This window comes from Rhinopithecus roxellana, chromosome 8 (genome assembly GCF_007565055.1).
Source record: "Rhinopithecus roxellana isolate Shanxi Qingling chromosome 8, ASM756505v1, whole genome shotgun sequence".
Classification (NCBI taxonomy): domain Eukaryota; kingdom Metazoa; phylum Chordata; class Mammalia; order Primates; family Cercopithecidae; genus Rhinopithecus; species Rhinopithecus roxellana.
In genome coordinates, this window is record NC_044556.1 from 56,238,248 (window position 1) to 56,252,517 (window position 14,270).

Consider the following 14,270-nt stretch of genomic DNA (forward strand, 5'->3'; position numbering starts at 1 on the left):
TGTTCTACCTCCTGGGGCCCCACAGAATATCCATTTTTGATTCTTCTTTCAATATTTAAAAGTGGGTGTCATATTATCCCCAAGTCTACTCTGATCAAGACACATATCCTCAGTTTTTCAACTATTCCTTCTATAAAGTTGTTGTGCTTATAAATGCACATATGAAAATATGAGGTCCAAAAGAGGGCTGTCAGGCTGGGTCATTTTAAGGAGGCAGAGGGGAATTGGCAGCATATGGTATAAAGAACCTGGATTTGGGCTTTAGCTGTGCTCCCAATTAGCTGTGTGACCTTGGGTAAGACTCTGACCTTCTCTGAGCTTGAGTGTTACCATCTATAAATTCATTTGAGGGTTCCTTCAGCACTCTTTTTTTTTTAATCCCTGTTCATATTCCTCTGTTGAGTCCCCGGCCTGCCGTCTGTTTTCCCCAGTATCCTAAGGCTGGGGAACACAAAATAGGCCAAGAACTGAGATTGCAGGGAATTTTGACCCAGCCTAGAGACAATAAAGGGGAAGGCAATGTCTCAGTTTCATACCATAGCTTTTCCCAGCAGCACAGACCCACAGACACATGTTTAACTTAGGTTCCACTGGAATATTCACCTCTTTCTCAGGCCATAGAGAGCAGGAGCAGAAGCACAACATCAGAGAAGTCAGATAGTGTCACTAAATAAGTACCAAGAAGGGAGTATCTGGCACCCAGATTTTGGTGGGGCAATCTTGGATCTGTATGTTATACTCTCCCCTGAACCTCTTTTCCCTGTGGCCCCTTCTCTCTGTCTTCATTTATTCCCCAAACTGAGCTCTCTGACCTCATCAGAAAAGCCTACGAAGCCCAGGACCCTTAATGCCCACACTACCATAACCTGCAGGCCAGCTTCCTAACCCAATTGAATGAACCACAACCATACCTGGTGCTAGAACGAGGTCACTTTTATTTTTCCTTTTGTATGAAATTGGGAATGCAACCAGAAGGAATCACACACAGATATAGGACACAGACCCCTGGGGCCTGCTCTTGGGAGTATCAGGAAGAAGCAAGGGTCACAGGGCAGGCTGGGGAGAGAAAATAGGCAGACGGGACCGGGTGGGACTGTCTGGGGGTGGAGGGCGTTGAGGAAGGATATCCAGGAGCCCCGAAGCTGGGGGAGGAGCACTATCCTGGAGGACTAGAGTGTCAGGACAGGTGGATCTGGGGAAAGGATATGGTGTGGCGAGCAAAGGGCATGCTCACACACACCAAGAGTTGAAGAAGGAGCAAGAAAAGGAGAGGAGTAACAGGGAGGAAGCAAGAAAGACCCAGCCAGAGCTGCTGGGAGCCCCTCACTCTATCCCAAAGTGCACAACTCGGCAATAAATAGCAATATTTATAAATAAATAAATAAATAAATAAGTAAATAAATAAGTAAATAAATAGATGAATAAATAAATATACTTGTAGAGCTAGGAGTTTGTTGCGAGGGAGAAGGGAATACAGAAATGCAGTGAGTTCATTTCTTCTATGCAGGTTCTAAGGCCCTTCATTCTACTGCCGACCCTGGGTTATAGTGTGCAGGTGGGGATCAGCAACATGGAGTAGGGACAGAGAGTTGGGGGTCTCTTCCCTTGCCAAAAGCAGATCAAGGAAAAACAAAAAAAAGTTTAATAAGTAGGTCCTAAGGCCAGGAGAACTGAGCATTCCCAGAGGGCAACACTCGGGCACCCTCCTTGCGAGGGGGAGGAACCAGTGAGGGTGCTGCACATTTTCAGGGTGGGTTGAGATGGAGGAAGCAGAAGTGAGATGTGGCCCACTCGTTGCCTGAGCCTTCTGCAAATACTCCGGGCTGTTTGGGATGTCATCCCCTAATCCGGGATCTAGGTTTTTTTGTTTTTTTCTCTAGTGACACACAGGGAGGGAGAAAACTGGGACGGTAGGAGTCAGAGGGGCAGGGAAGTGGCCAAATAGCTCGGAGAGGGCAAGGCACTCACTACCAAGTAAGATCTGAGGTCTGTATGTGCTAAGCCACAGGAACGAGATGGGCAGAAACAGCAAGAGTTTTTCCATAATTCCCAGCTACTGAGATTCCCCTCACAGGAGTCAGGGCACCAACCCCTGCCTCCCCAGGGCCCTGCCCCTCTGCCAAGCACTGAGAGACTGAGATCTTGAAGGAAGAAGCCACTCCCACTCTAATCCCAGTCTTCCTCCCTTGCAGTTCTGACAGCCCATCCCCACCATGGGCAGGAGAAGCTAGAACAGATAGGATACACAGCTGGGGTCTGTAGTCCCTGAAAATTTGGACATGGGGTAGAAGAGGCAGCATTCCGTGAGAGAGCTTGGGGGCAGACTCCAAGTGCGGCTGGCTTAGTAAAGCTAGCAAGGATTCCATACCAACCACACTAGCAAACAATTCTGCACAGCTGGGCCTCAGCAACAAACCCCGGGAGGAACCCAGGAGAAAAGCCCTCGAGGTGCCTGGGTCAGTGAAAGAAAGATGCCTTCATGACCAGCCCGTGGGCTCTCTGCCTGGGGCCAGGGCCTTTGGGACTCCATGTCAAGGTTTAAGGGCTCGGGGAGGATGCGGCCATTCTAAGCAGTGAGCGGTGGAAAGGGGCCCCAGAGAAGTCCGGGAGGTGGGAGACAGGCCGAGTTCAGACGTCCAGCACGTGGTTCAGGTAGGAGATATAGCAGATGGCCAGGCGCAGGATCTCAATCTTGGAGAGCTTCTTGTCCGGGGGCAGCGTGGGCAGCAGCTTGCGCAGCTCGGCGAAGGCCAGGTTGAAGGCTTCCACGCGGATGCGCTCTCGCGTGGCATGGGCCGTGCGGTACTTGGCTGTGGCGCGGCGCCGGCGCCGGCGCTCCTCGCGGCTCAGATGCTGCATGTCTTTCCGACCAGGCTCTCCCGGCTCTGGGCCTCGGGCCTGGCCCCCCCCTCCCGGACCCCCAGGCCCAGCACCATCAGGGCCCGCCCCGCCCCCACAGTCACTGAAGCCCGACTCAGTCTCTGAGTGGTTGGGCGCCAGGTCCAGCTCCATGGTGTCTGAGTTGAGCATCATGATGGAAGCCCCCTGCCCTGTGAGATCAGGATCCCCTCCCCACCCCTCCCTCTGGGAGCTTGAAGGCTGGTGGTGGGAGGGGGAGGAAGGGCCTGGGGTCGTCGGGTCTGCCACTGAGCTCTAGAAGTCACTGCCACTTCAGGGTTCCATGGTCAGGGTTCTAGTCTGAAGCCTGAAAAAGAGAAGAGAGAAGTGGTAGCAGCAGAGGGAGGAGGGAGTGCTCAGCTCAGAGGTAGGAAAGCAGGTTTGAGGTGGGCTGGGAGGGGTAAGGAACTGTGAGTGTGAGGGAAGAACAGCAGAAACGAGTGTGGGCCGGGGTGGGGAGAGGCCGAGAGACAGACAGGCAGGTGGACAGGGTGAAAGGAAGAGGAGGAGGAAAAGTAATAAGAAGGGAAGAGAAAACGAGTAATAGGAAAGGAGCAGAAGTGATGAGAAGGATACACCAGGCAGGTTAAAACTGAGCAAGAGGATTGAAGTTCTAAAACCATAAAACTCCTAGACGCAAACAGGGAGAGACCTTCATGACGTTGGACTCAGCAGTGATTTCTAGGATGTGACACCAAAAGCAAAAATAGAAAAAATGGGACCACATCAGACTTTAATTTATTGAAGAATATAATCAACAGAGTAAAACAGCAATCTATGGAATGGGAGAAAATATTTGCAAGTTATATATCTGATGAGGGGTTAATATCCAGAACATATAAATAAATCCTACAACTCAATAACAAAAATAAAATAAAATAACCCAATTTAAAAATGGGCAAAGGAGGGATTGGGAGGGGGGTGAAATGAGAAATTACAGAATGGGTACCATGTATGTTATTCAGGTGATGGACATCCTAAGAGCCCTGACTTGACCATTATGCAATCTATGTGTGTAACAAAATTGCACTTGTACCCAATAAATTTATGTAAATAAAAATGTTTTAAAGAAAAAAAATGGGCAAAGGATTAGAATACACATTTCTCCAAAGATGTTATACAAATGGCCAACAAGTATATGAAAAAATGTTCAGCATCACTAATCATTAAAATGCAAATCAAAACCACTATGAAATATCACTTCATACCCATTCGGATGGCTACTATAGAAACAAAAACCAAACAAACAAAAAATAAGTCTTGGCGAGGATATGGAGAAATCAGAACCCTTATGCCTTGTTGGGACTGCAAAATGATGCAACCACTATGGAAAACAGTATAAATGTTCTGCAAAAAATAAAAAAATAAAACTACCATAAGCTCCAGGAATCCTACCTCTGGGTATATATACAAGCCAAAGAGATATTTGCACACTCATGTTCATAGCAGCACTATTCACAATAGCCAAGAGGTAGAAGCAAGCCAAATGTCCATCAATAGACAACAGAGAAACAAAATGTAGTATATACATACAGTGGAATATTATTCAGCCCTAAAAAGGAAGTTCTGTCACACACTACAGCATGAATGAACCTTGAGGATATGATGATAAGTGAAATAAACCAGTAGCAACACAAATACTGTATAGCTCCACTTATATGAGGTATTTAAGGTAGTCTAATTCATAGAAACGGAAAGTAGAATGGCAGTTGCCAGGGACTGAGGGAGTAGGTAAAGGGGAGTTGTTGTTTAGTGGGTATAGAATTATACATTTGCAGGATGAAAAAGTGCTAGAGATCTGTTTCACAACAATGTGAATATACTGAACACTACTGAATTGTACACTTAAAAATAGTTAAGATTATAAATTTTATGTTGTTTTTTACCTAAATGAATAAATAAAAGGAGAAAAAATCTGAGCAAGACCGCAGCCACAGCTCCAAGAGAAGTTAGCTATGGCTCTAGATGCTTCCCAGTTGTGAGGGGAGAATACAAGCCTTGGTCCTGTGGTCCCCTCCCTCTCAGGGCCCCTCTCCACCCTTGCTGCCTGGGGTGGAGGAGTGGATAAACACACAGATTGCCCATTGTAGAGTAGACTAGGACATATGGAGCTCTGCACAGCTGCCCCAGCTCTGCACAGCTCCCTTCCCAGTTCCCCAAACCTCTCCAGCAGAACCATTGTGGATGTCAGATCCTGTCCACTAAAACCAGGGGAAGATATCTCTTCTCACCACCACCCCCCTATGCACAACCAGCCCCTTCCTCCACCTCTGTCCTTGAAATTTTCAGCCCTTGCCATTCCCTGGCCCTTTTGGAGGCTCTGCAAGGAAGACTGGGGAAAGGGAACATAATCAACCTTCCACCTCCATACTCTCCCATAGCCCAGGGTAGGTTCAGACATGGCCTGCAGAGGAGGACACAGACAGATTTTTGGAGCTACCCTTATGGGACTCAGCTAAGGTTTGCTTGTCCTAGGACCAGAGGAGATCAGGGCAGGGCAGCACAAATATGGCATTGGAAAAGCTGGGGAAAGGGCTTTGCTTGTTGCAGTGTTAAAGGGGAACAGTGGGCCACTCACCATCAGCTCAACTAAGAATGATTAGAAACAGAAGCCCCAAGGTGCCTGCACCGTCACTATCTCCCTTTCTTTCCCCGCCCTGGCTTTCCTGCCTGATAGATACTCTCACAGGGGTTAGGATCCTCCCAAGCCTTGCCCCACCCCATCACACAGAAGATAGGTTCAAATCAAGCCAAGAAACAGCTATGAAGCTCTGGAGGGATGTCATCCACATCTGATGATAAGTACATCCACATCTGATGATAAGTACACACAATCTTAACAGGAAACAGAAGGTGGTTAGTGCTGAAATTGAGAACACATTCCATGTTCTGGGGTTCAAATGAACTATGAGGGGATGGCAATAGTGTGGGAGGCCCCAAAGTCAGTACCTCCCAGTATATGTTTAGTGCCCCCAACTCCCCACCCCCATGCTGGAGTTGGGAGCAGGAGTTCAGCTGTGGGGTTCCCAACACATTTATCACATCTATCACAGGCTAATTCTCTCTGCCTGGTGCCTATGTTCCTTCATCCCTCATCACTTTGCCATGCCCTTCCTTCCCCTCTCTGAGCTCTCCATCTGGCCCCAGTCTCATCTCCACCTGGCCCCACTGTCCTCCCCAGTTCCAGTCCCGGCAGTAGCTTCTATTTACCCATCAAGTCCTCACCCCCAAATTCACTTCTGGTCTCAAAGTTCCAGGGTCCAAGGATCAGGGGAGCAGCAATTCCAAGCCTCCAGGACAGGACTTCCCACCCAACTTCTGTCAGCCCTAACCCGACTGAGGATAGATAGGCACAAAGAGTCGAAGGGGAGGAGTGGAGAAGAGGGACATGCGGAGACAGAGAGAGACACAGCGCATGAGAGAGAGAACTAGAGGGAGGCACTAGGAAGGGGCTTGAGCCAGAGAATGGGAGGGACACGCCCATCCCTCCCCGCCCGTGGTTTCCCCTTTACCTAGAAGGACCCTGTCAGGGGATCCAAACCGGCAGCACAAGGGGCAGCGCTGACAGCCCCAGTCTCCTCTGGGTGCTCAGGGCTCATCCGTCTGCAAAGTTAGTGACCAGCTTTCTAGACTCTCAAGGGCAGCGTGGCATGGCTGTACAGGCTCCAGGGCAGATAAGAGGGGTACACATTGTGGCGGTGTAGGGCCCAGGTGGAGGTGGTAGGCTTGGCAGGGTACTGGGGCCAGCCACACTCACACACACACCCTCAGACACATACACACCTGAGCTGGCCCAGCCCTATGTATATATATGGAGATACACACACACACCCCCAGCTCTCCATTGGCTGGCCGAGGCCCACCCCCCTTCATCAATATTAAACAGCCAGGCCAGGCAGCCATTGGCAGAGGGATCTGGGAACCCCCCGGGAGCTGGGGGCGGGGGCTGGCCCTGGGGGGGCGGGGGAGTGGGGGAGCAGGGACATCTGTTCTCCATGCATATTTCATAAGCAAGAAATGGAGAGCTGGGGAAGGGGTGGGGCTGGGGCGAGAGCCAGGGCAGGACCACAGATGAACCGCCTCAGTCTCCCACACCAGAGGCAGCAGGGCAGAGGCTCCCAGCAAGCTATGGTTAAGTGCCATGGCCCCATTCTGAGTCCCAGCGTGACTTGGACAGCCCCTTCCTGGTGTCTCCTTTTTCCTGAGAGGAAGACTCTTCAAGGTTCTAACAGGGAAACCGAGAAAACAGCAAGAGGACTGCACTAAAATGCAGAAGAGGACCCTAGGGTCCTGGCCCTCAAGTTCTTATCCTTCATAAAACTGGTACCCACTGTTTGCCAGGTTGCCTGTAGCAACTGTTCAAGCCCCTACCCTCATCACCCTGGGACTCAATCACCCCCACACCCTCCTTACCCCATCCCCTATCTTTCTACCTAACCCATCACCAAGGGGAGGAGCAGGATCAAATTTGGGACACAGATCCCACAGGGAGTTTTTCTAGGCTGGCCAGCCCAACCTGAACCACTGGGAATTAGAGGGCTCTTAGGAAGAGGTAAGGGTTAAAAGGAGAGGAGTGGAGGAGTGCCAAGACAGGAAGAACCAGGATTGGAAGGATACTGGGAGAGGAGGGCAGGGCAGCCTAGGTAGGCTCTGACTTTTGAGGGCATCAAATCAGCAATAAGAAAACCAGATACAAAATTATATGCAAATGGCCACTGATTAAGTTCCCATCAATAGCTCAGCAGCCTCCAGCATGTATATGCAAGTGTGTGTGAGTTTGAGTGTGAATGTGTGAGTGTGTGTGTATGTTGCCGAGTGGCAGGATTGAGGATGGGCAGCACAGGGACCAGGGTACATAGAGAGGGAGTGCACAGAGGGTTTCAGTATCTGAAGTTCTCTCCCTACTCAGCTGTTCGATGTTTTCACTGAATCTTTGCGAGTATTCAAAAGAACCATGGCTGGAGAGGTAGCGTGGTACAGTGAAAAAGGCTCTGTCAGCTGTGTGACCTTGGACAAATAACAAACTTTTGAGCCTTGACCTCTTTTTCTGTAAAATGGGGTTGATTATAGCTGCTTCTTAGGTTGCCATGGAAATTAAGGGAGATAATATGTGTAGTGGGCCTAGAGCTTAGTAGGAGCACATCCCACCTTCAGGCTGGAGGAACTTGCCATTTCTCTGTTGCTGGTCAACATTTTCTGGGCTTTCTCCAGGGTGAAGCATTCCCTAAGGGGAGTCCCATAATTCCTCCCCAAGCTCCCCCACCTGCCCCCACCCCTGAGTCTGGGAGGTGCCAACTCCCACCTGGGCAGGCCCAGACAGGTGCCCAGGCGCCAGCAGATGGGCTGAGCTGGAGGGGAAAGGAGGCTTGAGGAGGGGGGCTGGGGGGCAGGGGATCAGGTGGCATCTCAGTTCTTGCATCATCATTGCCATGGTGCTGATTAAAAACCAATCTCCACCTAATGAGCCCCCAGCAACAACAATTCTACCTCCTCCACTCTCCTGCCCTCCACCCCATCCAAGAAATTGGGAGACCAAGAGACTCAGGAGAGAGTGCCATGGGGGAGATGAGAGATACAGAAAGAAGGGGAGATGAACAGAGACAGGGGAAGTGGAGGAAAACGACGAGAAAGACACGGGAAGATACCGAGACTCAGGGAGAGAAAAAAATGAGAAACCACAGTCGTTGGGTAACAGACATGGGGAAGACAAAGGGAAATGGGAAGACACAGTCTCATGGGGAGATTGACACACAAAGGAGGCAAAAAGATTTTTTTTTAAGAAAAAAAAAAAAAAAAGAATGGAAACAGAATTGCCAGGTTACCAAGGCTTTGGGGAAGACTTGGAGACCCAAGCTATGGGAGAGATAGAGACTTGCGGAGGGGCTTTAAAAGAGGATGCTGCAGCCGGGCACAGTGGCTCACACCTGTAATCTCAGCACTTTGGGAGGCCAAGGCGGGTGGATCACCTAAGGTCAGGAGTTCGAGACCAGCCTGACCAGCATTGTGAAACCCCGTCTCTACTAAAAATACAAAAATTAGCTGGGTGTGGTGGTGGGCACCTGTAATCCCAGCTACTCGAGAGGCTGAGGCAGGAGAATCGCTTGAACCCGAGAGGCAGAGGTTGCAGTGAGCCGAAATTGTGCCATTGCACTCCAGCCTGGGCGACAAGAGCAAGATTCCGTCTAAAAAAAAAAAGAGACACAGACTTGGATGAATACAGATGTGGAGGAAACACAGCCATTCAGTGACAGGGAAATACTGACACCATGAGACAGAGTCCTGAGGGAGGCCCCAAGGCAGGGTGGGGCCACATAGGCAGGGGGTAAGCAGAGAGCAGACAGTTGGGAGGAAACAAAAAATACCAGAGACAAAGAGAACAAGGTGGGGAAAGGTGATAAACTGAACGATGGAGATGGGGGACTATTACTGAAACAGGGAGGCCAGATCCCAAAAAGTAAGACATTGAGGAAAACAGAAGCAGAATCTAGAGAGACCCCATAAGCAGAAAGGAACCTTGAGGATCGCATAGAGAATGCAGGAAGAAGCCAAACCCCTTGCAGGCTCCCTCCTTTCAGGCCATTTTGCTCAGATACTTAAGCTCTGCAGCCTCCATCCTGGAAGCACCCTGCCTGAACCTGTCCCAGTTCAAGCTAAGGTTCCATGGGAGAGGAGGGTGCAAGAGTGCTCTGGGGGCCGCTCCTCCTCCTCTGCATCTGGCATCCCAGGATCCTGGACTCTGGGGCCTCCTGCCCCAGTTTTCACTTAGGACTTCACTTAGAATTTGCTCCTTAGGGGAGTAGCTAAACACAATTGTGATAAAGAGGATGTAAACGCATGAAATGGTGAGAAGAACTACATCTACTAAATTTGGGGGCAGTTAGACATGGGTCTAAGTCCTGGTGACCTTGGATAAGTCACTTAACCTTGACTGAGTTTTATTTTGTCAGAGTAGTGACACCCAGGTGAAATAATGCATGGGAAAGTGCTGGGTAAACTGTATAAAGTGCTCATCCCAACCTCCTATGGTGATTTTAAAGTGGCAAGAAGTTTCATACACACATGTATCTGTGGCATTATGATTATGGAGGCTGGGGAGAGTTCTGAGGCCAACCCAGCTTGTCTGGCCTCTGACCCCAGGGGAAGGGAGAACCCCTGGAGTTGTATATGGCTCTTTGCTGCAAGGAGGGCAGGAAGACCAGGGCCTGGGGATAAGGAGAATGATTATGGCTTTATAGTTTGTTACTTTACTTTCTTTTTGTTGTTTAAAAATCTCCACTGGCTTTTGTGATAATCCAATAATCAGGCAACACCTGATACAACAGAATGAGTGTTCCTGCTATTTTACATTTTACAGGCATTCACTTTTTCAGATAATGATTCGCAAATCTTTCCCCATGGCCTGAGAGGTAGATCGTTGTGGGAAGGGAGGGAGGTTGGTGTGTAGGGAAGATACAGGGGCCTGGGCCTTGTCCTCGGGGGGGGGGGGGGGGGCCTGGAGGAGCTGGGAAGCAGTGGGTTTGGCAGGAGAGGGGGTGACATATGTGGGGAGCCCTGGGGACCCAACCAGGCAAGCGGCTGGCAGGGAGAGCAGACGACATTAACCCTCGCTGTGCCACACTGCCTGACCCTTCCCGGGAGTGGCCTATGGCTAGGGTGTTATTTTGTATAACAGTGGCAGTGTTTTGGGTCACAGGAGCAAGACAGGCAGAGCTTGCTCCTCCTGGGCAGGAGCTGTTGTTTCTGGGAAGGGACAGCCTGTCTTGGATGTCTTTCATCTTAGCTTCTCTCCTTGTGTTTTTCCACATGGTCTCTGTCAGTCTGTCTTTCTCTATCTCCACCTCTCTGTGCCTCTGGAAGGTGACAGCGGGTCTCCACTCTGGCTCACTACACAATCTGTCACTCTCTCTGCTGCCAGCCCGGCTGGAAGCCCCCCTTCTCAGCGCCCAACCGAGCCCTCTCATCCCTGGCCCTCTAGGCTGTATTGCCTTTGTCTCCTAAGGCGGCCTCCCCTTTCTTCTTTCCTCTCCACTCACCTCTCCTCAGCTCATAGCCCATCTCCAATCTCATTATGGCCTCCAACTACTGGGCTCCCCCCAAATCCCCCCAACCTCTTCTCTTCCCTCCCCCATCCATCTGTCTTCCCTGAAACTCTCTTCTTTGTGTCCACCCATCTGTCACCACCAGCTCTGGGCTTACTCCCCTCCTGGCCACGCCCGCCTGGCCTTTCTCCCCTCAGGCTCCCATCCCTCTCAGTACAGCTTTCAGCCTCCCTTTCCGCCTTCAGTCCTTCCAGGAACCCCCTAGTTCCTTAGTTTCCTTTCACTAGCTTTCCTTTTCTGGATACCCTCTCATTTTTTTTCTTTCTTCCCTCAGTTTATCTAACTCCTCAGTTGTGAGTTGAGGGAGATAGTGGGGACTCTAGGGGTCCTAGCCCCCAGCCTGTGAGCATCCAACCAGCCTGAGCCAGAGGCTGTAACATTTACTCAACAATTGCATCATCTCAGACTAATGACTTCTCCTTAGGCCTCCTGAGATGACCCCTCCACTCCTGCTCCAAGTTTCCCCGACTGGGGACAGGGGCAACAGCTGCCCTTTTCCATAATAGGAGTGGGAGAGCTCCTCTAGCTTTGGAGTTTGAATTTAGGAAGGAATAAAAATCCAATCTGAGGCCCACTGGGACCCCAACCTTCCAGGGGTCCCTGCTTCCCCAGTTTAACTTCAATTCCTGCCAAACTTTTTTTGGGAATGGGATGCTGGGTGACAGGGTCTTTTCTCTGGTGTTATGCCACAGTTTCCCCATATTCCTGCTGTCCCTGGGTTATACGGCAATAGTGCCCCTCAGGCCTTCCTCCCTAGAGTTGATTCTCCTGCTACCTTTGAGAGTTCAGGAATTGATCAACCTCTCAAACGTTCCCTGCTCCGAGTTTTCAGATGAAGGGAGAAGGAAGAGGCTTCAACTCTGGCTCTCTTCAAAGAACAAGACTGAGAGAGCTGGAGGGACCTGGGAGCAGTCCCTTGTCTAACTACATTTTACAGAAGGAGGAAATGCCCTTTCCAAGGCCACAAAGAGCATTAGTGGCAGAATCCTGGTCCTGAGCTTTTCCCACGACGTTCCTCCATACTGGCCTCGCCTGGCTGAAGCAAACCCTTCATCCTCTGAACTTCTCTGTAGAACTTGTTTACAGCACTGATTTTGCATGGGGACTATGCTGCCTTGCCTGTTATTTATCTTATGTCTCGTCTGCCATCTAGACTCTGGGTCCCAAATCTCCAAGGGAAGGTGCTCTATCTCTTCCCCTTTGTCCACGCTGGGCAGAATGCCCTACCCAGAGCCATGCTCAATAAATGCTTATTACTGCTGTGGCTGCCCATGCAGATGTACAGAAGGTTCTAATCCTAGTTCTGTCTCTAATTTGCTGTGTGACCTTGGGCAAGCCACATCACTCCTCTGGGCTGTTTCCCTCTTCAATCAACTGAGTTAGACTATGCAAATGATTTCTAAGATCGCTTGAAGAAACAAAAGTCCTACTGAATAATAGTGACACAGAGTACAGACCACCACACTCTGGGTAAACAGTATCTCATCGCAGGATGTACCTTTGAGAGCAGTGACCCAGAGGTGAAAAAGAAAAAAATAAAAAATCCCTTTACCCAGATAAGCTGTGCAAGAAACACCAGTGAGTAGGAAAGCCTTTGTCTTGAGAGACGAGATATCACAATAGGCAGAGGCAGGCTTGGTCTTGGGGCAGGAGTGGTCAGTTATTCCAGTATTGGCATGGGTTGGGAGGAAGAGAAGGTACAGTGTCAGCTAGCAATAGGCAGGAGTAGATAGGGAGGAAAACCCTTGGGGAAAGGAAAGGGGCTGGAAAATGAAACATTTCAGAAGGCATGGGTAGGCAAGGCCAAGATCGAGGGAGAGGCGGAGGCTAAGGAACTGAGAAGTACATGGCCCATTAGATGCTTCTAGCCAGTCACACATGGTCTTCAGGGCATAGGAGGTAACTGGTAAGAAGTCAGAACCATGGTCTCAGAAAGGGGGTGTTTGAGAGACCAGTGGGTCATCTGGATGGCTGTGCTCCTTCTATGGGGCCTGGCCTCTCCATGAGCCATGGAAAAAGCTAAGCTGGTTTTTTAGGAGGTGGAAGGTAAGGGAGCATGGAAGGCAGCAGACAAGTTTGTGTTCAGGATGCTTCCCTAGGCAGAGATTGAAGTAGTGACAGTCCTACATCTCGAAACTTCTTACTTACCCTTGATCACCATTCCACCCAACCCTGTTTCCCTGTTCAGCCCCCTCATTGGTTCCCAGCCACTTCTCTGCTTCCTGAAGCTGCCAGCAGGATGAGGGAGTTTACTGCTCTGTCCGCTGGGAGACCTGTTGGCCAAGGGAGGTGTGGAGCCCGGCCCAGTCGATGGTGGCAGCTGTGCTCGACTCCCGCCAGCACCACACAGCCTCTCCAGCTCAAACTGGGAGGGTTGGGGTGGGGGAGAAGTAGCAGGGTATATTTCATCTCTCGGAACTCCAAACATGTCTCCCTTCCCCCCAGGGGAACTTGGAGAGAAACCTGGAGAAAAATCACCTCTTCTCAGCAGGATTTGAAAAGGTAAATAGTCCAATCAGGGAACTAAGAGGAGTGCTTGAAACCCTGTGAATACTGCCAGCCAGTCCCTTTCCGTTGCTGCTGGCATTCAGGCACGTGTCAGAGGCAGCCTCCTGGCCAGCAGTGGAGTGAAGGCTGGGTTTAAGCTTCTACTCCTGCAGGTTCTCTTTCCCCCTTGGCTGACTCAGCCGTTGCCCACGATCATTTAGCAGGGCTGCTATACTCCAGAATTTTGCCTCTGTGAAGACCTAGGGAATTTGAGCATCTCTAGAGAGGTCAGGGTCTTTTTCTAAAATAGTTCAAACTTGTTTTGGCCTACAAAAGGCCCACCATTAACAGAAACCCAAACTCCTTAGCATGCCAGCCAAGAACTTCGGGATTCAGCCTAGTCTCGCCTCCTGCTGATCCTTATGGCTCAGACACACTGAACTTATCATCTCCCAAACGTGACTCACGCCTTTTCTTGATTCTGTGCTTCCACACCCGGTGAACGCTTTAAATCATCACTTGAATGTCACCCCCGACATGGTCCTGAATTCCTCTATGTGCTACCAGAGCACTTGGGATATACTGCGATTATTCCTTTTATTACACTGGATTATATGCAGCTGTGAGAATGTCTGTCCCTTCTCTCATCCCAACTGTGAGCTACTCAAGGGTTAGGGTTATATTCTCTTCATCTCTGTACCCCAGCCAGTGTCTCAGAGTGAATAAAGACATGCTTGTTCATTACAAAGTGAGAAGAAACTATGTTAACATTGTTCTTATAAGAGG

The 14,270-nt window shown here is 50.0% G+C and overlaps 1 protein-coding gene across 1 annotated transcript; it reads right to left on the bottom strand.

The window, feature by feature from the left end:
* Positions 1 to 912: 912 nt before the first annotated feature.
* On the bottom strand, positions 913 to 6,677 carry NHLH1 (nescient helix-loop-helix 1). The gene is made up of 2 exons (XM_010360747.2): positions 6,411 to 6,677; positions 913 to 3,205 (listed from the first exon to the last, which is right to left on the bottom strand). Exon 2 carries the CDS (start codon positions 3,031 to 3,033, stop codon positions 2,629 to 2,631), a length of 405 nt encoding a protein of 134 aa, XP_010359049.2. The 5' UTR covers positions 3,034 to 3,205; positions 6,411 to 6,677; the 3' UTR covers positions 913 to 2,628.
* Between the last annotated feature and the right edge of the window lie 7,593 nt (positions 6,678 to 14,270).